Source organism: Vicia villosa, linkage group LG3 (genome assembly GCF_029867415.1).
Source record: "Vicia villosa cultivar HV-30 ecotype Madison, WI linkage group LG3, Vvil1.0, whole genome shotgun sequence".
NCBI lineage: Eukaryota > Viridiplantae > Streptophyta > Magnoliopsida > Fabales > Fabaceae > Vicia > Vicia villosa.
This window is the reverse complement of record NC_081182.1, coordinates 67082132-67106887: the sequence shown is the minus strand read 5'-3', so window position 1 is coordinate 67106887 and position 24756 is coordinate 67082132. Positions and strand designations below refer to the sequence as shown.

Genomic DNA, 24756 nt, shown 5'->3' with positions numbered 1-24756 from the left:
TTTCCCTCTAGACATATGCATGATGTGCAATCATGTTGTGTCTTAATCGATCTTGCCTATCGTCCATAATTCATGTAACTAAACCACACCGCAGGCGTTACACAAAGACTTCGATCCAAAAAAGGAAAATAAAATGCAAACTGAAATACTACGGAGATGCATCTCTGGGTTTTGGGTTTTCTAATATTGCAAAATTTCGGAGATGTATCTCTAGAATTTTCTGCATCTCTCACCAATGTCAATGGTGGAATGCAGTCCCCCAAATCTTCAAAAATAATGCATTGATCAACAAAAAATACTTATTCAACTTGTTTCTCATTATGTATAAGCTATCAAACATGTATAATCTATCTATTTGATAACCTAATCATCAATTTCTACATATTTATACAAAAACTCAATAAAGTTTACAAAAATCAATAACTTACAAATAGTTGCTTGAACTTGATTGATTGGACATTGATGGAGGAAGTTTTGAAGTTGCTTGATTGCTTGAATGAGATTTGAGAGTTTTAGAAATGAAAAGGTTTAGAGTTATTTTTTTTAGAAGTGAGGAAGGAGAATGGGTTCTAACATAGTTTTGAACTCTTATCGTCCGAAGATGCATCTCCGTAATATATATATATATATATATATATATATATATATATATATATATATATATATATATATATATATATATATATATATATATATATATATATATATATATATATATATATATGATGTATCTCCTTAATATAATTAGTAATTACCATTATGTTAGTGTCTCATTCAAAAATATATTGAGTTGTGGTGCATTCGAAAATGCATCTCTGAAATCTGAGGGTATTATTGTATTCTCACGAAGTATAAATACATGGAAGTTAAATTTAGGCCTAAAAGAATAAAAAGCAAGTCCAGTACGCATTTCAAATTCTCTCAATAATTTACAGTTTCATGGAGGCAAATACTAGCTAGTATACTAAGAATTGATCAGTTAATACAACACAATGACTAATATCAACTCCAAAGAACAAAACATACAACTAATTGCAGCTCCAGATTCTAACTTGATTTTTACTGAAAATTTATTTCTAGTAACCATAATATTTAGATTTAAAAGGCTGATTCAACTAGAAGAGAATTGCATTTATTAACTGAACAAATTTTTTGTTCAATGGATTCAATATAACACAATTCTTCACATAACACAAATTGAAGCCCTTCAAATGCTTGAGTAGTAGCATCTATTACTTTGCTTTGCAAGTAATAGATTTTTGGCGAGCCTTACATTTAGGGAAGCAACCCAGAATTGGATTAGACGGTCGCGGTTTGTAAGTCGAGAAAAACTCTGAATCTCGTTCAAGTGACTTGGCGAATCGCTCCAATATTGAAACGATCTCGACGAAATGTGGCCTTTTCTTTGGATTGCTTGACCAACATCTATTGATCAGGTTACTAAATGCCCAAGGACATTCAGATGGTAATGGTGGTCTTGCATTCTGCACAAAATCAAAATTCAGTATCATAGCTCACTGAATAAAATATACATACAAATCTCTAACTTATATTTGTTGGCATTTTCTAAACAAAACAAAGAGATGCTCAAACAATTGTGTGCTCTATGTGACAGAGAGCGCAGCCGTCTCAAGTTTTTGGAAGCTTTGTGTAAGGTAAAGTTAGCCGCAATTTAACTGTGGCAAAACCAATAGAAGTTCTATTTAACTACAATTTAACCGTGACACTATTTTATGAGACCCTATTTAACCACTGTTAAATCATGATAAAATTTAGACCCTATACAGTAGCCCGCCTTGCATGCACTCAATGACAGCCTTGACGGAGAGGCAAGGTGGGAGCAATAATTGATTCATATAAAACTGCTAGCATAAAGTATTACAATCATTAAGATATGTCACACAAAATAAGAGAAACCATTAATAATTTGATTATACAAGTACTTCAATTATGTGTCTAGCTTATATAAGCAAATCTCAAACACAAACATAACCACATGCTCGCTCTATAAAGATCACAGACAAAGAATGATTGTTGCCCACCCCCACACGTTCAAGAAAGATACATAACAAATTAACCATAAAAAACACCATATGCTCAAATGCATGAACAAAACAATGCATGTTATTATGAATAATGTATTTGACAAAAGAGAATATTTCATTTCATATCGAAGTAAATTTCAGCACAAACCTTGTAGGAAACTGCAAATGCTGCTTGTTCTGGCGTCATGTTATCGAACGGAGTCAATCCAGTTAAAAGCTCCCAAAGAACGATACCGAAACTATAAACATCGACTTTTTTGGTATGATGTTTTTCCTTGATCATTTCCGGAGCCATCCAACGGTACGTTCCGGTAAATCCTTTTGCACTTCCACACTGAGATTCTAAACATGAGATACCGAAATCAGCTACTTTTACACACATATCTTCATCTAAAAGAAGATTCTCTGATTTGAGATCCCTGTGAAGTATCCCTTCGGAATGAAGATATTCCATTCCCCTTGCAATGTCTAGTGCTAGTTTCAGAACGAGTTCGTGTGGAACTGAATGTGGTTCTTTCTGATGTAGGTATTTTCTCAATGAACCACCGGCTAAATATTCTGTGATTATACAGAAAACCGGTGGTTTCTTGCAAGCAGCAATGAACTGCAGGATCAATAAAAATCAGCAGCATTCAACTTTACTCAAAGAACATTCTCTATTGTTTACTTAAAAATATTAAACTGTCACACGCTTTAAGGCCTTTTTCATCGTGATTTTGAAAAGCTGGTATATGTGACTTCTGTCTAGATGTGATTTTCAAGTTTTCCAAACATACACTCAAACGCATATCACTTACAAAGATTCGATAATTCATACTAACAAATTCTAAGTGTGACAAATATTGATTTTGAAAGAATTGGTTTTACAATATCAATTATGATGACTAAAAGTGAGTTGAATGTAAAATAATTTATATAGACACACGCATTACGGCATTAGACACATTCATGTTGAAATGAATTCCAGGCTAAAAATCAATTATATGGGCAAAAGTCTCAAAGTATAGTTTCAAGTTAGTCTAGCAGACACCAGTAACACCGGAAACACGACATTTTCTCAAAGATGTTGGTGCTACATAGGTGTCAATTCTAAAGGGTAAATCATTTTTACAACTTCAGAATCAATATTGTCAAACTAAAAGCTGAATCAAAGATACACTAATGGAAATGCAGGTAAAGAACAATGAAAAAACAAAACAAAAACAAGTGATTAAAGAAAGAAGAACATACAGTGAGGATATTAGGATGCCGCAACCTCAAAAGCAAACCAACCTCAGAAGTAAACTGCTTCTCAAGAAAAGCAGCCAAATCCTCATCTTCTTCAGGCTGACTCACAAGCTTAATAGCAACATCCATTTGCTTATAAACACCTCTATAGATTCTACTATGTCTCCCAGAAGCAAATTTAGATCCAATAAACAACTGAGACATATCAGCACTCCATTCTTCCTCCTCACCTCCCTTGATAGCAGCACCAGGTGTCACCAAATACTTAGACCAAGAAACTGCTCTCTGATACTCCCCAAGTGAAAATCTCTTCCCAGATTTTCCATTCTTAGAAACTTGTTTGTAACAGTTCAAATTCTTCATAAGGGTCACAGTTTTTTCCTCCAAAAATCATCAAAAATTAACCTTTTTTAAAAATTTCACAAACCCCAAAAGCAGATCAAATCAAATGCAACGGTTTCAAAGCTGATGAGATAAATAACTAACTAACTACATTGCAAATAAGACGCTCACATTACAACAACCCTTTATGTGTTTTAATCAAAAGAACAGATTTTTAACAAAAGAACAACAAACTTTGAACATCCAATCATGAAGTAACACCAAGAGAGAGAAGAGAGAGAGAGTTAAGTAGGTAGTACAGTATAGTACTATTGTTGTTAAAGGTGTTGTTGGTGATGAAGATTGGAGTTTTTGTTGGTTATATGGGTGGTGAGGAGAGAAAGCATATGAAAATAAAAAACAGACAGAGAGAGTTTTTTTGTGTGTGTTTACGTTGGTACTACTAGTAACGTGCGAAGATCCACTTCTGAGGAGACAAACCGGGTCTCAATGATAATGACCGCTACTATAATTCTTTTTCCCATTTTACCCTTGTGATTCTTGTGTATTTTCAATCATTGCTATTTACTTTACTTTTATACCCTTGTTTTTTGCTTTTGCCGAATCAGTAACCATGCACATGTGCTGGTTTGGTTTCTAGTTGTGTATAGTAATGATAGATTTGTCCAAATATTCACGTGGATGTAAATATGCAATGCACTATTATTGTAAAACAATGTGTCATGCTAACAAAAATATTATATATATATATATATATATATATATATATATATATATATATATATATATATATATATATATATATATATATATATATATATATATATATATATATATATATATATATATATATATATATATCCGTAAAATTGGACTGGATCTATGTCGTAGAAATGTTGGCGTGATATTACAGACAAAGCAATTAAGTGGTATATTATTGAACATAATAGACGATCTCAAATAAGAAGTTAATGACTTAATTTTCAATAAAAAAGTTCTTACATGTAATTTCTCGCAAACAAAACAATTAAGTTGTATTATTATTCATAATAGGCCAATCTCATATAAGAAATTAGGGGAATTAATTCTCAGTAAATGATTTTTTTACAGAGAAGGAAATAAAAATTTTAATGGTCAATCAATAAACTTTATGGATTAGGATTTTACCTAAACTACCGTATAAAGAAAGATTTCTTAAAACAAAATTGGAGTGGGAATAGGTCAGACCGACTAACCAAGACCTACGACCTAGTCTATACAGACCCAGACTCATAGAAAAAGTCTAGATTTTTTTATAAGTCTATTTAGCTAAAAAAGTTATGTCACTGACCATATAAAAATTCTTTTAAGCCTGTCAGACCAGCCTAATTAAATAAATATGAATAATATTATTAATATTATATTATATTATATTTTGTATTTTAAATTAAAATATAAAAATAAATATTAGTTATCTTGAAGAAATTGTGAAAATAAGATGAAAAAAAATCTTATGAACAATCTCATCAACTGTTTTTATAAGTTCTCTCAAACAAAAAGTATCACAAAATGTATGCTATTAGGTAAACTCAACTAATTCAACACAAACAAATATTTAGTCTATTAGATCTTTTAATTTGTTAATCTATAAACTTTAGTTGAATGACTTACTTACAAATGTTTAAATGAAATAGGCTTTTAAGTAAGCAAGTAGGTCAATCAGACTTTCAAAAAGGTCGGGCTCATGAAAAAAAATAGGCCTACGATAGACTACTAATCAGACTTACGCTTTGAATTTTTTAACAGGTCAGGCTCAGGCTTGGCAAAGCCTAACTCGCCCCAGCCTATTCTCATCCCTACAAAGCAAAAGACATTTTTCATATTCTTTCCACCTTAAAAATATCAAATTGTATTCTTGTAAATATAATTTTTTCAATTTCAAAAGATAATGATAATAGTAATGAAAATTTCGACTTAAAAATCAAATTTGTTGTTCGTTTTTCTTCAAGAAACTTTTCATAATGTTCTAAATATGTCTGCAAAATAAACATTCAAAAATACACATTGAAACCAAAATTTTTGTAGAAACCAAAACTTTACATTTTTTTTAATATAGACCAAAAGCAAAATTTAATTATTTTATAGAGACCAAAAATATATTAAATCCTAAAATAAATTATATATTAAATTGTATGTGTAACTCTATGTGTTTAATTGGGAATAGATTTCAGTAATAACAAACAGAATAAAGTAAAATTATTATAAATATCAATGGAAAAAAAGATGAAAGTTAGTTAAAAAATGAGAAAGTTACGAAGATTGGGCAAAAAAATCAATTGTTATGAATAATATTAAAGGAATATAAGTTTATGCAAACTCAAACTCATAAGAACAACATCAAAGGATCATAAGTTTATGCAAACTCAACCAAGTAATTGGGTTTGAGTGATAAACGAGATTCTTTTAAGGACGAAGTTCAGGAAATACCGAGTTCCATTTCAGATGGGAACAATACTTGATTAGCACAATGACCTCGTTACGAACTTTGGATTACTAGGGTCTCATTTTCCTAAGAACCAGAGTGCATAAAGCAAAAAATAAAAAATAAACGCAAACTCACAGGTGATCATGTGTTTTATTTTGTATTTTATATAGTTTGAATATTAGTGTTTAAAATAAGAAAGACTGATTCTTGATATAATAAGGAAATGCACACGCGCTATAACCTTTTAAAACTCTTCATTTATTTTTCATCTATTTTTTAAAAATCAATTTTAGTAAGTGGTTAATCGATTAAGAAGCAATTTTGTCCAATTAGAAAAGTTAAACTAATTGTCTAACTGAGAAGAGCTTTTTGCTAATCAATTAAGGAGTAAGTTTGCCTCCTAATTGATTAGGAAGCCAATTAATCTATTACGGAACGAACATGAATGAGGGTTTCCTATTTTGCCACTGTCTAATCGATTAACTTGTTGTTTATAATATTTTTCCTATATAAATGAGTGTTGTTCTCACTTCTAAAGCACAAATTTTATAAACTATTTACTCTCATATCTCACTCATTCTTCTTCTAAAATCGATTTTATTCATTATACATTCAGAGAGTGAACAACTTACTCTAAGAGTTGTGCAATTTTATTGATGTGCTGATTTTTTTTATTCAATAGCTTAGTTCTCTTGTGAATTTGTAATTGACTTGAATGTTGCAAGTTAAATCTGTAAAAAACTTGGTGTGAGGAAGGTTTTTTAGTTGAACATGTGTATAAGTTAAAGTTGTTGATAGTTTAAATTTTAAGAGAGAACTTTCCGATATTGGAGTAGGCCGCATGGTTGAAGGTTGAACTAGTATAATATCTAGTGTAATATCTCCAACACTATCTCTTTACTTTTTTTTTCTTTTTTACTTTTCTTCTACCTAAATCTACATTTCTACCCCCTTTCTTAAAACCAATTAATTTAAAATCAATATTTTGCAAAAAGTTTTTAAAAACACAATATCCCAATTCATCTCCCACATTCTGTGTTTGGATTTGCTTGTTCAAAAGGTGGTATCAAAGTCTAACTTATGTTATAAGACTAATTATCTCAAGAGGTAGGAATGATTTCAAACGATGTACTAAACAAACTATAATCCTTTAATGGAGATGAGTATGTTTATTGAAAAGAGAATAGGAAAATCTTTATATAGGGGATGGACTTTGTTGTATGGGTTATGGTAAAAAAAAGTTCATTTTTTCCACACATCTAGTTGATGGTGTTGTGGAAAATAAACCTAGAGAAGTTTGGTTTAAAGAGAATAAGGAAAATGTGCAGTATAATTTGAAAGCAAAAATTATCATCAATATTGCTTTAAGCATGAATGAGTTTTTTTTTTGTGTTTTACATCGTAATCCTGCAAAAGAAATATGGGGCATCCTTCAGCTTACCTATGAAGGTACAATTGGTAGGAAGAAAAAAAAAAGCTAGAATGAACACATTGTCTAATGAGTATGATTGTTTTAGAATGAAACCTGAAGAAAATATTTAATAAATAAAAAAATTATTTATTCTTCTTGTTAATCATTTGACTGCACCAAAAAAATCTTTTCTAAATGAAGACTTAACTAACAAAATCCTTAAATGCCTAAACTATAGTTGACAATATAAAGTCAATGGAAATTATGAATCTAAATATTTTTTATGGATTTGACTACATTGTTTGAAAAATTGCATGAATATAAAAATAGAACTAAAAAGGATAACTGAGAATGAAGAAGCTAATAAGAAAAAGAAAACTCTTGCACTGAAAACTACGGATTCCAAAGACATGGAGTTAGAAGATGAAGACTTTAAAGTAAAAGTGATAAAGACATGTATCTCATATTTCAAAAATTCAAACAATTCATAAGGCATGAGAAACACCCTCCAAATGGTCATAATCAAAGTAAAGAAAGATCAACATTCATGTCAACATATTTCCAATATTGAAAAAAAGTCACATAAAGGCAAAATGTTTGAAAAATTAAATAAAACCTAGAAGATACAAAAGACCTAAAAAAGGATTAAAAAAAAGCTTATGTTGCATGAGATGACAACGACATGGAATCACCTGATGAATCTATAAAAGAGGAAGAAATCCACTTATGTCTCGTGACAAACTAAAAGGAAAATAAGGTAAATAATCCAACTTCAAACTTTACTTAGAATGAGTTCTTCCTCGTCTGTAAAAAGTTAGAAAGTGAGTCAAGTAAATTAAAAAAGAAGTGGTTTCTATCTCTAAATCAACTATTTATTCACTTTAAAAAAATTAAAATCATGTTGGAATAAATAGGTCTTTGAAAAAAGAAAGTTTTTAACTCAAAACTTTTTGTACTGGTAAAAAAGTACATGTGTGCATGTTCCCCCTGCAAAACCAGTGAGGCTCAAATTCCTTAGTAGGTTTATAACTCGATTTGGTGGAGAGGGCTAGCCCACGGGGGCGAGAATCCATGTACGGTGGTGTTTTAAGGTAATTTAGGAGACCTCATCACGTGATGTGAGAGGTTGTGCTGATGACCTATGATGCTTGGAAGCAAGCGTACAATCGTCAATGGTTGTGTGTTAAGACAATAGTGAGCGTTGTGCTTTTTAGGGTGTATAGGATGTATATTATGTTGGGTCTATCTTTCTCCTTTGAGAGGATATGTACTTATAGATGTCTTTAGGATCAAGAGTTTCCTCAAAAAGTGTCACCGCCCATTGAGTCAATAGTGGACAGTTCAATCCCTATTTCCAAGGGAGTCGTGGATACACCCGAGGATACACTAAGTCTCTCAGAAGAGGATTAAATTAGGCTGGAGAATCTAAGTCATCCAGATAGAATGGTATTTAGCCTAGATAATGAGACTATCAGTCCCTCAGGCGAGGCAATTTACCTACTAGGGTGGGACTTCCATCAATCCCTCAAACAAGACTTGTTATTAAGCCTCTCAAGCTAAATATCCATCGCACCTCCTAGGCGTGACCCTTGAGTTTGTCCTACCGAAGAAGACACCAAGTCCCTCAGGGGAGGATTTTATTGGCTGGAGAAACTAAGTCTTCCAGATAAAATTATATATAGCACGGTTGATGGGAATATTAATCCCTCAAGGGAGGCACTTTACCTACTTGGGTGGGACTTCCATCAAGCCCTTAAGAAATACTTTCTATCAAGTCTCTCAAGTTAGATATTTGTCACGCCTCTTATACGTGACCCTATAGTTTTGTTCCACCCGAGGAGGCACTGAGTCCCTCAGGCTATGATTTAATTAGCCTAGAGAATCTAAGTCTTCCAAACATAATTGTATATTTCACTGCTAACAAGACTATTAGTCCCTCATGTAAGGCGCTTTAACTACTTGGGTGGGACTTCCATCATGCTCTTATTCAAAACTTGTTATCAAGTCTTTCAAGCTGGATATCCATCATGCCTCCTAGACATGACGCTTGAGTTTTTCCCATCCAAGGAGACACTAAGTCCCTCAGGCGAGGATTTAATTAGCTTGGAAAACGTAAGTCTTCCAATCAAAATTGTATTTAGCCCTGCTCACAAGACTATTAGTCCCTTTGGCGAGGGGTCAAATGGCCTATATGGGTTGCAATATGGGCGGCATAACATTCTTGATAATTTTACCAAAGGGAGAAATAACTTCAATCTCATTGTAGTTAATCAAAGAACAACCTATAATAAATTCGGTATAGGTTATGAGCTGAATAAGAATGCTAAAAGTGTTAGTTATATTTGTCATGCTAATAAGACCTCAAAACGTAATATGCCTAGATGTAACTATTATGGTAAAAATGGGCATGTTGCTTTATTTTGCTTTATTAGAAAAAAACATGAAAATAAAAAATCATTTCTTCATCTCAATTATATATAAAAAACCATGAAAATAAAATGATAAATATTTATTTTTCATCTTACCCCTATGATTTAAATTCTAATTGAAACCTAGAGATAATTTGTATTTCTCTAACGTAATAGAACCCAAAAATATTTGAGTACCAAAGGTCAAAACATTAAGATGAGATGCAAATGTGTTTGTCAACTCAAAATGGTATCTTTATAATGATTTTTAAAATCATATGATCGAAGATAAAAAAAATTGTATTTACTTCTAGAAAGGAGACTTTGCCTGTTATGGTGACAATAAAAAAAGTGTTGATTTTGAGACTATTGGTAAGAGACTTAATCCTACCTATGAGTTGTTTTAGTTGTTAAAATTATATAACACAATTTACTCATTATTAACTAGTTTGTGTGACAAAGGTAATAAAGTATCGTCTAATTCTTCTACATGAAATGTATTTAAAATCCGAAAACAAATTTCTTTTTCTTCTTCTAGAAAAACCTTTTTGAAAGCATAGAATACCATGAATATAAAATGATTCATGCATGTTACCTTTGATGTATCTAACCCTATTTTTTAGTAGAGTAGAATTTTTTGTGTGTGCGGGTAATCTAAAAAAACATCTCATAAGATAAAGTAAAAGATAAGAATGAACTACCTTGAAGGATTATCATCTTGACGAATAACATAAAAAATAACTCAAAATATAAAGACATCCTTAAACATATCCACTTAAGTAATGTGAAATGAAAAAAAGAAATCTAAATATCTACATCAACAAAGATGAAGAATACTGGCAAGGACTTTTGCTAAATGATCTGGTCTCAAAACTGGATGCTGCCAATCATGGTAAGAAGTATGCTCTTATGTAATGTTCAAATGTGCCTCTATGTTCTAGTTTTTCCATTTTTATCAAGTAATTAATTTCTATCATTTTAACTGAGTTGTTTTATATTTTCTTTCTCGTGTCTTTTATATTTTAAATGTGCCTCTATGTGTTATTCTTTCATATTTGTTTTAACGCTTTTTGTTAATGCCAAAGGGGGTGAAGTATACTCTTATGGGAAGTATACTCCAATCTTTTTCTTCTAAACATCTCTTTTAAGTCACCTCCCTAGAAGATGTTTTTTCATCATTAAAAAGGGGGAATAATGTGGCTTTATGTGCTTAACATGTATAATAGGTTTTGATGACAAATAAGAGAATAAAAAAACTATCATAAGCATCATCAATGAAGAAAAAATATTAAAGTAAATCAGAAAATGAGAAGGTTCTGATGGTTGGCGAAAGAGAATCAACTTCTAAGAACAATATCAAAGGAATTGAAGTTTATGCAAGCTCTCATGTGATCTCGTGGTTTATTTTGGATTTTATAGAGTTTAGATCATAAGTGTGTAAAATAAATAAGTGTAAGTATTGATGTACTAATGTGGTGCAAACACACACCAAAACCTTTTAAAACTCTTTATTTATTTATCATTTCTTCTAAAAACCAATCTTGACAAATGATTAATCGATTAAGAAGCAATTATGACCAATTTGAAAAGTTAAATTCATTGTCTAATTGATTAGAGATTTTTTTCTAATCAATTAAAGAGAGATTTTTCTTCCTAGTCAATTAGGAAGACAATTAATTTATTAGGGAGCGGACCTGAATTTTGGGTTTCTTATTTTGGAATTTTATAATTAATTAGCTTGTCATTTCTAATCGATTAGAGGGTGTTGGAGTCAAGAAGATTCACCAAAGAATAAGCGCTTTCCTCACAAAGAAACATCTCTAAAGAAGATTCTGAAAGCTGTTACTAGAGCCAAGCAAGGGAATGACAACGGTAGTGAATAGGAAGATCGAAAAGGGAAGCATTGATACATAACATCCATTACTGGAAGTCTTCCAAGATCAAGGAATCCGTCTAAAGGGACGATGAAGAAAAAAATTATTGAGATGATGGTAAACAAAGAAATGAGAATTTTAGCTGGGGAACAAGGAAGACTTATCCTCGGGTTCCTAGATAATAAGAAGGTTTGAGGTATTTCGAACAAGATATTTACTTTGGTGATAATGGCTAGCATCTCTAACTTCTGCGTCTCTCCAGCCCTTATTAATGTCATTAGTCCATATGATATCATGTACTCAAATAAATTTGAGAAGTTAAGACTAGAAAAAGGAGAAATTTTGACCATATAAAGGATCTGACTTGCAAGCCTTCTAATGTATGGTTTGCTAAATTGAAAGCAACATTCATCTTAGATAGTGATGCATGAGTCAAAGCTAAAGCTTCATTGCATTTTGTCACATCTTGATTAGCAACTTCACCTTCTCAACCAGCGTGTCGGGGGGTGCTTTAAAGATTTCACAACCACTTGTATACCCAAAAGTGAGGAAGACGCCCCTTGGAGTTCTTCTAAGTATCGTTCTTGCTCGATAGTAAGGGAACCAACATGATATTTGAGCACTTTATTCTTTCTATGAAGACGCTCGGGCAAGAAGGACCATCTCATCACAACAACACCAAAATCTATAGTGGATGATGCTCGACTAATATACTAAGCCAAGTTAGGTAGCTCCCATTGACGAGCTTCTTTAGATATATTTGAGAAATAATAATAATAATAATTTTCTTTAGAAATAGAAGACCAAAACTCTCTTCCATCCGCGGACAGGGCATACAAGTAGTGTAGGAGGAAATCCGGTTAGAATCGGCATAGAGTCCCACACAGGCTCGGGCCTTCTTAATTTTACAGTCGAGGACGCTTAAGGAGAAAACCCTCCACACGAGGCTCGTCGAGCTCGAGACCAAGCTCAAATCTTCCTTCGTGAACAAGGTCCGGTGAACCCATAACATTCTCTATTGTAACCCGACTAGACAAATCCTAGACTTCCACCTGTTTAGACGTGTTTTAGGTAACCAAGGTAGTAGGGACCCCCATTTCCAGAACCATTTCAATGGTTGGAACATTGGTGACACCGACCAAGAGAGGGGCAACCTGGGGAGTCCTTCTCATTTGTTGCACTATTTTCTTAAAATGTATTTTATCTAAAGGAAAGAACAGAGAGATTACCGAAGGAGTCACAAAATAATGCTAAAAAAGGGAAGGTTACTTAATCCACTCACCAAATATATCCTTCCTGGCCTATTTCGAGTCGGCTTTTACCAACAGATGTGTCGCGTCTCTATAAAGCGCTTTAATTGTTTCTACAAGGCTTTAACAGGATGGGTAAAACCCCCGACGTAACCTAAAGCCTCGTAGAAGGACATTTGTTTCCTCTTCAAGAAGATACTTCTTAAGTCAAATCATCCATCTTGTGAACATGGGACCCTGATTCGGCCAAGAAGTGACTTTGTCGCCATAATTTGGAGAATATGTCTGAACATTAGTAAGGCGACCCAAGATTTATTAAACATATCGTAGTATGAGATTTTTCATGGAGAGGGGTAACTAGGAAACCGATCCTTTAAATGCTTCTCAATATCTAAATAAACATCAAATGTCTTTGCACTTTTCCAAAGAGATATCAGGCCATGAATCTTTGTTGAAGCTGTTGAACTACACCGAGCTTTGAAAAGAAGCAAGAAAAGGGTTTGATTTTGCACACTCCCTTTATATTCACACCTATATTGGAAGACGTTAACCTTTAAAGTACTGGAAGGGAGACAACAACTTATCAAAGAGAACAGACACTCGTGAAGAATGATGGCACACTCATTGTAATTATTAGATACCCTCTAATCTTATTTGAGAATAAGATACCCCTAATCAGACATGGGCACCTCAAATGAAAGCTCAGTCCAAACCGCCCTCAGAGGCGAAGGTTGAGGCGGTGTCCAATGTTCCCTGGTCAACCCACACTAAAGAATTATCCTCTTTTGCCTTGTGAAACATAGTAGACAGAATTTCCATTTTGATTAATCTTGTCACCATAGAAAGACAATCATGAAGAGACAACACTATAATCATACATATCAATGACACAAGTTTGATCCTCTAAGATATCAAAAACCTATCCCCCCAAAACCCTAACAGATAAGGAATCAAAAGCTAGAAAAAATATATTGACTTTACCTTGAAAGAAATAGGTTGGTTTAATGTGAATATTGGGTACCACCAAACGAGGATCATAGTTGAATTTGACCAGGGAATCAGTGTAAAAGAGCTCACGAGAAAGAGTGAAGTTGGCAAGACAAAGGGGAAGAACTTTTGTAGGTCCCGCATGATAAAAGGCGGGGGTGAATGATGCTTTAAAAACCTTTTGTGTGTGCCTCAACCCTGGAGGATCATATGATCCACTATGCACTACCAACTGTTGAGATTTCATCAAAGATTTTACAAAAGTTCTTAACTACTCTAAGAAAGAGGAAGCATCATTATCAACTAGTGTAGGGAAACACGTTGGAGGTTCCCTATGCAACATTATATATCACAAGAAGACATTTAATGCGCCAAATCTTGATAATAGTGATGTCTCATAAAGGCTTTCCACCTCTTCAGGCCAAGCAGTCAGACTAGGGCATACACGACAAACCCTCGTCCTGCGAAGTAAGTACAAGGGCTTGAAGGGAAATTGTCATGGGTTGCTTATAAGACCCAAGGTGAAAAGGCTAGAGGCATAATGAAGGAAGAAAACACGAGGAATATGTGTTCACACATTCTCGCCTAAGATAGACAATTTTACCCCTCAAAGCACCACAAATCAATTAGACAATTGTCTGGACTATACCTTGCACTCTCCGCAAATGGTTTTAACCGCCCCCGTTATATAAGAGAGAAAACACTCTATTCTCGAGTATTAAATTCAATCTCAGTCTCACGCCACTTTTTCACTATCTCACTAACTTGGGCGTTGGAGTGCTAATGTTATAGGTCAACCCTCTCTCCACCGCACCGTAACGAAGCACAACTTCACTATTCACTAAACAACTTTATTTCTGCTACAGAACAATTTCCTTTTTTATTAGCTAAATTTTTGTTATATAAAAAGTGATGTGATCACTTTTATTGAACTATCTACTTTTCTATCTCACTCAATCTCCTTCTAAAATCAGTTGTATTCACTATATATTGCATTAGTGTTCACAGAGTGAAAAACTTATTGTAAGAGTTGTGTAATTTTGTTGTATGGAATTTGTTAATTCAAGAGTTTAATTCTTTTGTTGTAATTGAATTGAAGGCTGCATGTTAAATCTGTAAAAAATTTAGTGTAAAGAAGATTGTTGGGATGAACCTATGTAAAATTTCAAGAGGAAACTCTTAAAAATTAAATTAGACAGCACAGTAGCATAGTTTAAAGTTGGACTAATATAATCTCTAAGTAATTTCTCTAACTTTATCTCCTTACTTTATACTTTACGTGTCTTTTACTTTTCGACTGCTTAAATATTTGTTCTTACCCATTTTCTTAAAATCAATTAACTTAAAAATGGAAATAAAAACCAAATATTTCAATTTATTCCTCTCGTGTTTAGAGTAACAAGTAACTTGTTTTGTTAAATAGTGTATTGTTCTCCTAAATTAAATGAGTATTAGAGATATTCAACCCAAAAACCACAAAATGAAGTCAAATTAAGGTACAATAAAGGAGCTTTGCTCCACTCATAAAAATTAAAACACTATCAATTTTATACCAATGATATGCCAAATCCAAACAAAAAATTTAGTATTGACTATTCATTTTCTCACATCCGCTACAACTCTAAAAAAGAATATGGTTTCTCATGGATCAAATACTTCGGCACGATGTAGTTTAAATGACTAAAATCTTGTTCTCACACACACTTTCTTTTTAAGAGACTAAAGAACCATTTGAAATGATCCAAACCTACATCATGATAGTAGTACTCTATTTAAGAGTGTGGTAATACTAGTTGTCATAATTAAAGCACAATTCATTTTCATATGTACTTTTATATATAAAAAGCTAAGGATATTTTCTTCCTTTTTTTTTGTTTTTAATGAAAGTTTCCACAAAGTCCTGTAGATCCCATAATTAGTGCATGTGATAGTGCTGGTTGGAGATGCATCTCTCTCTCAAGGCCATTTTGATGAGTAGTGTAAAAATAGGTTGGGCAAATTCAAGGGCAGATTGGTCAGTTTAAGCTACATGAAAGGAAAGTGTTTGGTTGAGAAAACCGATCCACATGAAGTATAACTAAAAATAGTAACGCAACAGAAGCAATATTTTATCATGAATATAGAGTGAAGGACAATGTGGGTCCCAATGTATAAGTGGGGACCACAACATGGGTGGATGTCTCGGACAAGCCGTATGGTCCTCTTCCGTATACGGCCTCTGACATTTTTTTCACGCATTTCGATCACTATTCGGTTATGTAAAAAATTGCATGCATCCATCTTTTTCTTATTCAATATTCATTTCATACTTTAGCTTTCTTCTATAAAGCTTGTATATACAACTTCTTATACAACAAAGTTGCGTAAAAAATACGTACTTTTTTACTAACAAAAATTAAAAAAAAATACAGTTTTTCATTGAAAATTGATTTGGACACTTTTGATTTTTTTTAATGAAATTAATTTTGATTTTAAAATTATTTCTATTTAAAATAAAAAAAAATTAATTTTAATAATTTAAAAAAAAATTGGTTAAAATTTATTAGAGTTTAATTGTATGTATGATTAAAGTAAAACTATTTTTAAAAAAGTTAAAATCAAAATCAAATATTTCAAATAAATCACTAGTTATAATTAATTGTTTGTATAAAATATCTTTACATTTTTATATTTATAAATGCATTTTAATTAAATTCAATTTATTATGTAAGACACTCTTATATAAATTATTAAGTTGAGAATCAAAGAAGATATATTATGACATACCTCATTAGAATTGAAATAGTAATCAAATGTAATTACAATTATGGAGAAATAATAATCAAATGTAATTACAATTATGGAGAGATACACTCCTTTTTTTATATATGAAACTAATTATAATTATAACTGTAACTAACAATAATTTTAATTGATTGTATCTGAGTAATTATATTCCTAAATAACATAGTAATTGATCTTGCATGGATTAGAGTTTCTGATACGATAGAGAGAATGGGTCAAATCTGAGGTGATTTTAAAAAATTTGTTGGCGTATTCTAAGTCTGATCTGATGTCGAAAGGGAGTTACATGCATATATTTTGACGCTTAAGTTAGTGACTATTGAATGTGAGAGGCATTTTAGGTTTAGGAAAAGAATATACCTCGATTTGACGTCTTACTTTCCCTTTTATAGGCAGGTTGTAAGATTTTGGAGACCTAAAACATTCTATGCGTAATAGTTTTCCAAACAGACAATTGTTAGAAAATTATTTGTTTTATAATTTGGTTGTCATTCTTCAATAATTTTCCTTGATCATGTGTTTACCTAAAGCAAATCATTGATTGTTCCCACGGTCCTATAACCTTTTTTGGATCCATAGTTGGAGAAGTGATATCCTCGACCTGGCGTCATTTGACTATCGTCACATTAATTAGATACTTCTTTACTCTTGATCGGGTGATCTATTGTCTTCTTAAAGTTGTAGTTTTTTTTAGAAGATTTCATATTTGGGCTAAACTATGATTATTTGTGGGCCTTGTATCCAAGCCAAAACATGGGTATGAACATCCTTGATTTACACAGTCTTGACTTTATGATTTATTCCCACTAGATGCAAATTACCTCCTTTGATCTTGGCGAATTGCATGACTTTAGCGTTATTTGCCCATGATAATTCATCATGTGGAAACTTCCACATTGGTCAGGGCTATTTTAGGTTGTTCACCTCCTGACTCTTGACATTTTCCCTTTTGCGATACGCCCTCATATGGTTGTTCACCTTTTTTCTTGTGATCAAGGGAGGAGAAATTCTCCGAAGAGTTATAACACGCTTGGTTGGAGGCCCGTGAAAGTACTAAGAATGGGATACGAGTTTATGGTATATTAGACTAGACACATAAGAGATTAAGACAACGATACATGGTGTTATTATGTTCACATAAGAGTTTATAAGCATTTGTGGATAATCACCGGATGTCATAAAGGAATCTTAGAGACTAGATTTTGTTACTTGACGAAGAGAAAAGTATAGTTGAAGCCATGGCGTCCATTAGTATTGAACATATGAAGATAATGGAAGATAAACTATTAACCTTAAAGAACAAGTTTTATGCTCTAATTTGGAATATGTGTTTTTGATGAAACATTTCATCCCAGTAAGATTCGAGGAAGCTGAAAACAAATTTGCTTTAATGGGTTCGAAGAATGTTGAACTAAAGAGACTTCATAAAGAGGTTTTTCATTTAGACTAAAGGAAATTTTTTTGTAATGAGTTCTGAAACAATTCAACTTGGTCAATTATGTTATGAATATGAAACAAAGATTACTATGATCAATTTCTTTAGCTTCGAAACTTCACTAGTTAGATCAAGCATTAAACCCTAGTATAACTTTAAAGACCATGAGTCTAGATGTTTCTAAAAGTGTGGTTTAAGATGGTACGATTGAATGAATATGTGTGTTATCTTTCTTTTTGGTGTGCCTAGGATATCCATGTATGAGATGATCTATTTTGTAATATGAACATAGTTATGTGAGTCTCACCCCAATGTATGGTTAAATTTGATGCTTTGCTTCTTTTCTTTGCTTCATAAGTAATTATGGCATGGTCCATCTTTTATGATTTTAAACCCACATAATTTCCAATTATCATTCCCTTTTTCCTTATTACTTTGAGAGTGGGGTATTTTCATTTAGAATGTTTTTAGCAGTTGATTTGGCTTTATCATGTATGTTGCTTGTTATCATTATTTATTGATGTGAAAAAATTCATAAAAAGGAACATTCCTAGCTAAGGGGTGCCCTTTAATAACCCTAATTATAGGCTTTGACCTTAGATGAAGGGTGGATTGCTCAGGATGATTGTTCGTCCCCCATGGGGAATCAAGGAATGAGGTCTTCCTGCCATCATATATGGCTTTACTTATTGTCTATTGTTGCGTTAGCAACAAAAGTAAGTTTCACAACTACCGCATCCACAGAGACAAATAGTTTTAAAAGTCGTTTAACAACTTTTAAGATTTTAAGTAGATAAAATGGTTGTGTATTGGATGCTAAGTCTGAAAACAAATAACATAAATTAAAAGAAAGAAAGTAAAATGAAATTTTCGTTGTTAACAGTGAGAAAACTTGAGGGGGTAAAATTCATCATTACATATGTATCATGTACGTCCGTAGGTCAATAATATGTTCTTCTATTCTACTAATAATATTACTACTTGTTACCCGTATTCATATATCCTTTTAATCTGCATGTTGTGAGATCATTGTATTAACTAATAACTGATATCTCAAACTATTAACCAACACAGAGCATTAAGTCCTAACAGTCGCAATGTAGAGAAACTCTACACCAATCCTACTATAATACGTGTGGATATCAAACCTAACTCTATGTTTAAGCATTACTATCCAATAGATGATTATCTTTGATCTATTAATTACAAGCACCTTTCGATGTCAAATCACACCATGAAAAGAGGTTTTAGGTTGCAAAGTTAAAACAAGCATTAAAATTAAAGAGTCATCAGCATTACAACATGTGTAGAATTACATAGAATGCCATGAACTATTTCATAAGTGAATAAAATGACTACATCTAACCCCAACAAAGAGATTTTAGTCACACTTACTCATGGTTAGCGTAACAACGAGTAATTTCGGGATGTCGACCTTGGAAGTGTGATCTACCATATCACCCGGGTAGCACTTTCTCCTTTAGATCTCTTATCTTATTATCATGTATGGCCCATATTGAATCTATTCAAATTTTGTACTACATATCTCCATTGAGACTCCCTTTGCACTAAACTGGAACTTTTTATTTATAGGAAAAATTTAAGGCTCTCGCTAGACACAACTTCCTTGCGCCTAGCACGCCAACCTTGCTCTACCAATTTGGACCATCCATATTTTCTTCTTCAGCAAGCAATGTTTGCATGTCTTCCACGTATCCTTGGTCTCCATTTGCTCACCCAGTTCACCACCTCTTCGACTTGCGCGCTAACCCTTGCCTCACCGTGAAATACTTGTATTTGGTCATGCCATACGGCATTGTCTTCCCCTAACACACGTGTAGCTTGGGCCTAGTGATCTCTGCTTCATCAGGATTTTTAATTGTCTTGTTTTCTACATTGTGATTAGTGGTTTTCTAGTTCAGTTCACGTGTTTATGATTAATGCATACAAGAAAAGTACAAACAGGTTTTTTCTCACTTTTCATAGATAAATCGAGGGGTTTTGTAACATTTGATGGTTAAATAAGTCAATAAGTGTCGGTAATTTTAACGTAAATCTGACACTTATCAACTCTCCCCAACTTATCTTTTAGTTTTTCCGCAAACAAAAATGTCAATCAATTCAAAAAAATATTGTTAAATTCATGTTTCTTTTGACACGTTGACTGACCTGTGGTCTTAGAAGAGAACAGCGGTTTAAAAGGTGTACTTGTTTTGTTTCTTGTGGATGAGCAGACTTCTTACCATCTTCGACTGTTTTGACTTTCTTCTTCTTCTTCAACTTTTTTTTGGGCTAGAGGTAAAGCTGTAAAATTTCGACACATTAATTCACACGAGTATAAGAGAAAGTGAAATTCTAGCGTTCAGATCACAGATATCCTAAAGGATGTTGAGACACTATTTTCCAAACACACTCAATGACAAGGTATAAAAGTGTAGTGTAGAAACAATAAAGAACACAAGTAATTGTTCACCCAGTTCAGTATCAACAATACCTACTCTGGGGGCTACCAAGCCATGGATAAGTCCACTAAACAGTTTCAATTCAAAGCTAAACTCCCCCGTTTACAACTTCTCACTTAATCACTACCCGTGCTAACTTGTACCTAAGACTCACCTGGGTATGAGACCCACCTCAATCCCCCTCAATCACAACCGTGATAACAATTACAAATATAAGAAGACACACTTCTAAAACACAGTCATCTAATGCTTAAAAGGTTATGAATGAACATAGAACTTACAACTCGATGAAAACACCAAACTCTTCTATCAATATGATATAGGATTGGCTTACAATAGATAAGACTGCAGAAACCCTAACATACTACACTGTAATTTCATGCAAAATATTAGGTCTGATGCTTGCTATATATAGTGATCTTCTGGACTGGATTTGGGCTTCAAATCACTGCAGGGCACACCAGAAAATCTCGCACAATCTTCTCCTTGAAGATAAGATATCAAATATTATATTCCTATATATTCTCCATATTTAGTAACTAATCAAATAACTCGAAATCAGAGACAATATGTTATCCCTTAATTCAAGGGCCTTATAGGATTGCATAATATTCCAAAATATTCTGCACCTGTACATCAACTAACTCCAACTGATCCAGTTGTAGCATAACAAACGCAACATCGAAAGAATTCTGCATAGAACATCTTTCTTGACATGTCTTCATTAGTTGCATGGAACATATTATTCAACATGTTCTCATAAGTTAGTTTTACAAACATAATTCCAATCAGAAAAGCAGAGAATTAACAATCTCCCCCTTTGACTTATTTTGGCTAAAATAACTTATCAATTCTCAATCCTGTAGAGAATTCACATTAGCAGTTCCACAATCAGATATGCAACGGAAAACAAACATATGTAACTCACATGTTAGTTGTTAATGGAATCTGCATTCATTCTAGTTGAGAGATGTACTTTCCCAACCAGACAGTAAGATGTAAAACCAATGTGTCTGACATCTCTATCATGCTAATCCAGCTCTTCTAGAACCTATAAAGGAACTCCCCCTCTACAGCAACACTTCATCAATAACAAACCAAGAGAAAAAAATCTCCCCCTCGGTCAGTGGTTAGTGGTTGACACACACTATTACTCCCCTTTTTAACCATAATATGACAAAACAAGGTTTGTAAATAACTAACAAAAGAAACCACAAATAGTAGCACAAGGTGACAATGCTAAACAAGTTCTGGGCATTTAACCCTTACAAAGAAAACAACAAAAATAAACAAAACAATGAAAAAAATTGAGAAAAGATCTCAAGGAGCAATCCCGTCACTTTCTTCAGTATCAGCTTCAACTTCAGCGTCAGTATCCATATCAAATGCACTATTGAGTTCTTCCTCTTCCCCATCATTAGATGAACTGTGGTCACTATCACCATCATTAACTTTTTCAAGTTTAGTTTGTTCTCCTCCAAAGGCATTCTGGGCAGCATCTTCACTATTTCCAGAATTACCAACCACCTTCCTAGCAGCAGCAGCAGTGGCCTGTTTAGTCTTATTTTCTTCTTCCACCAGAGTCTTAATCAGTCTCTCTAACTGAATCTTCCTAGAAGTGTTGGTTCTGAGGGATTCATCCAGCTCTCTGTAGGTTGCCTTCAGAGTGACAATGACTCCTTGCTTGGGACTGGTAGCACCAGATGTTGGAGAATACGTCAAAGCAATGTCTTGAACATGTGCTCCACCAAACAACTTATAGTGTAGAGTCAGAGGAGAATCCCTCTTCTTCACATGATCACTACTCACAATAATATCAGGGTGCTGATTCAGAATGATGCCACAAATGAAATAGGGAAAGAAGATAGGCATCTTGACAGTAGTAGAGAAGGCTTGCTTCAGAATCTGATCAAAGATGTGAGCTCCAAAATTATAAGTTGGTCTTTTACACACAGCATGAATGAACCTTCCCAGCCCCGCAGTAATGGTGGAGGTATGATTACTGGGAACCCAATTAGCAACAGCAATCCTGTGAAGTATAGCATATTTCACAGTAAGCTGTCCAACAAAGAGCTTTCCTTTATTCAACTAATGTTTTACCTGTCCACCGATGATCTCCCTACAGGCCTGATCATTTGTAACCTCTAATCCATCTCGAGATTCAACAGATCTTCCCAGGAACTCATTAATCACAGCAGGAGAAAAAATTACCACTCTTTCTCTGACTCCAACTTTCCTGAAGTTCTTGCTGTTAGCATCATCATACCCCACTAGTACACTCACTACAAACTCTTTGACAAACCCCTCATAGCATGGACCAAAACCAGTGATAGTCTTGCTCAACCTAGCATCTTCTATAAACTTCTCCACATCCTTGCACTTAGAGAAGTCTTTGCCAAGTTATCTTTCCAAATAAGTTCTTCTTTAATTAACACACTTCCATTTCCCAGTATGTTCTTTCAAGAAGAGCCACGCAAGTCTTCTTGCCAGTAGACCTTCCATGTAGCAAGATGTCTTGAACATCTTCATCGGACTTTGTTTCAGTATCATGGGAAGGATCACTTTCCTCTTCTTTGAGGGAACTACGACCTTACTCCAAGACTTAGTAGGTCCAATTATAGCCTTTCCCTTGACATCCCTAACCTTGTTCATAGGAGTATCTGCCTGAGGGTGTCCAACAACAACACCCTTTCCCTTTCTTTTCTTAAGTCTTTTGGCAATTCCAAGTTTAAGATGATTTGCCAAAATATCATCTTTAGAAGAAGAGTCATCTAGGTTAATTACAGCATTAGGCACACACACATCTGCCTTCTTCTTGCTTCTTTTTTCAAGGATAAAATCATCACTAACAAGACTGTGAGCACATTTTCCCTTGGAACTAGTCCTTATTCTAGAAGATGTTTGAACATTTTGTTCATCATCTGACTCAATTTCAGTAAGAATGGTGGCTAGCATCCTCCAGATTTGTTTATCCGTCCCAATCATCTTGGCATGATCAGAATTATTCAAGCTATCACCAGCCCTAGAGGCCTTTATTTGCTTTGACTCACTTGCCTTGGAGGCCTTTCTAGGTATCATCTTATTGAGAGAAGTTGAAGACTTACCAGAGAGTTTATCCTTCTTAGGGTTAGTAGAGCTTCCTTCCTCCCGAATGGGTTCCACCGTAGTTAAGGGAACAGCATCCAGCACGAGATCAGATAAATTGATCATCTCAAGAGGATCCTCCCCCATAGGAGACGCATTGTGCTTATTGGACTGAGCATGCATGGAATATGCTCACAGTCAAAGATTTCCTTATTGTTGATTTAACACAAGGGTTTGTTAGCACTTGGAAGAGAGAACCAGAGTTTCTTGAGCAATATGCTCACAGTCAAAGATTTCCTTAGTATCCTCATGGTGGCACTTGATGTAAGTATTAAAGCTAGCGTCATCAAAAGAAAAATTAGGTTTAATTTTATGGCTTAAGGTAGGGTCAAAAGTATCACCAATTGGTCGAAGACTGGTGATAGCAACGATATTAAAAAGAGTGGGAGTAACCATCCCACATGGTAAGTGAAAGGTGTTATTCGAAGGCTCCCAGAAGTAGACAGCGGCTATAAGCATGTAAGCATTGTACGTGGGGGTAACCTATAAGCATTGCAAGAAGATAGGAAAGGAAATAATTTTTTCATCTTGTTGGGTTTCCTAGGTGATATGGGTAAAGGACCCAGAAATGTGTGAACCGTACCTACAAAGAATAAGGGATCAATACTTGAGAAGTCCAAATAGAGGATTTATCCTTCTCCATGGGTGGTTCAAGAACATATCTATAGTTGTTAACAAAGATAGGTCATTGAAGATCAGTAGCAGAAGGAATGTAAGTTGGTTTAACAGCACCAGGGGTAAAAGCCATTGTTTTTGCCTGAGTTAGAAGAAGATGGGAGATTGGTAAGTTAGGGGATACAAGAGTTTTTTGAGGTTTAAAAAATGAAAGTGATAAAAGAAGAAGAAAGAGGTAAGAGGGAATTTACATATAGTTTTGAAATGAGACTTTTCAATTGCCTCCTCGAAAGTTAATACTCCCATTA

General features: G+C 33.7%; 2 protein-coding genes across 2 annotated transcripts; both read right to left on the bottom strand.

The window, feature by feature from the left end:
* Nucleotides 1-1107: 1107 nt before the first annotated feature.
* LOC131661758 (serine/threonine/tyrosine-protein kinase HT1-like) lies at nt 1108-4050 on the bottom strand. Its single transcript, XM_058931370.1, has 3 exons — nt 3276-4050; nt 2194-2649; nt 1108-1484 (listed from the first exon to the last, which is right to left on the bottom strand). Exons 1-3 carry the CDS (start codon nt 3633-3635, stop codon nt 1233-1235), a joined length of 1068 nt encoding a protein of 355 aa, XP_058787353.1. The 5' UTR covers nt 3636-4050; the 3' UTR covers nt 1108-1232.
* Nucleotides 4051-22009: 17959 nt separating this feature from the next.
* On the bottom strand, nt 22010-23956 carry LOC131658250 (uncharacterized). Its single transcript, XM_058927564.1, has 3 exons — nt 23177-23956; nt 22790-23068; nt 22010-22747 (listed from the first exon to the last, which is right to left on the bottom strand). Exons 1-3 carry the CDS (start codon nt 23954-23956, stop codon nt 22010-22012), a joined length of 1797 nt encoding a protein of 598 aa, XP_058783547.1.
* Nucleotides 23957-24756: the final 800 nt, after the last annotated feature.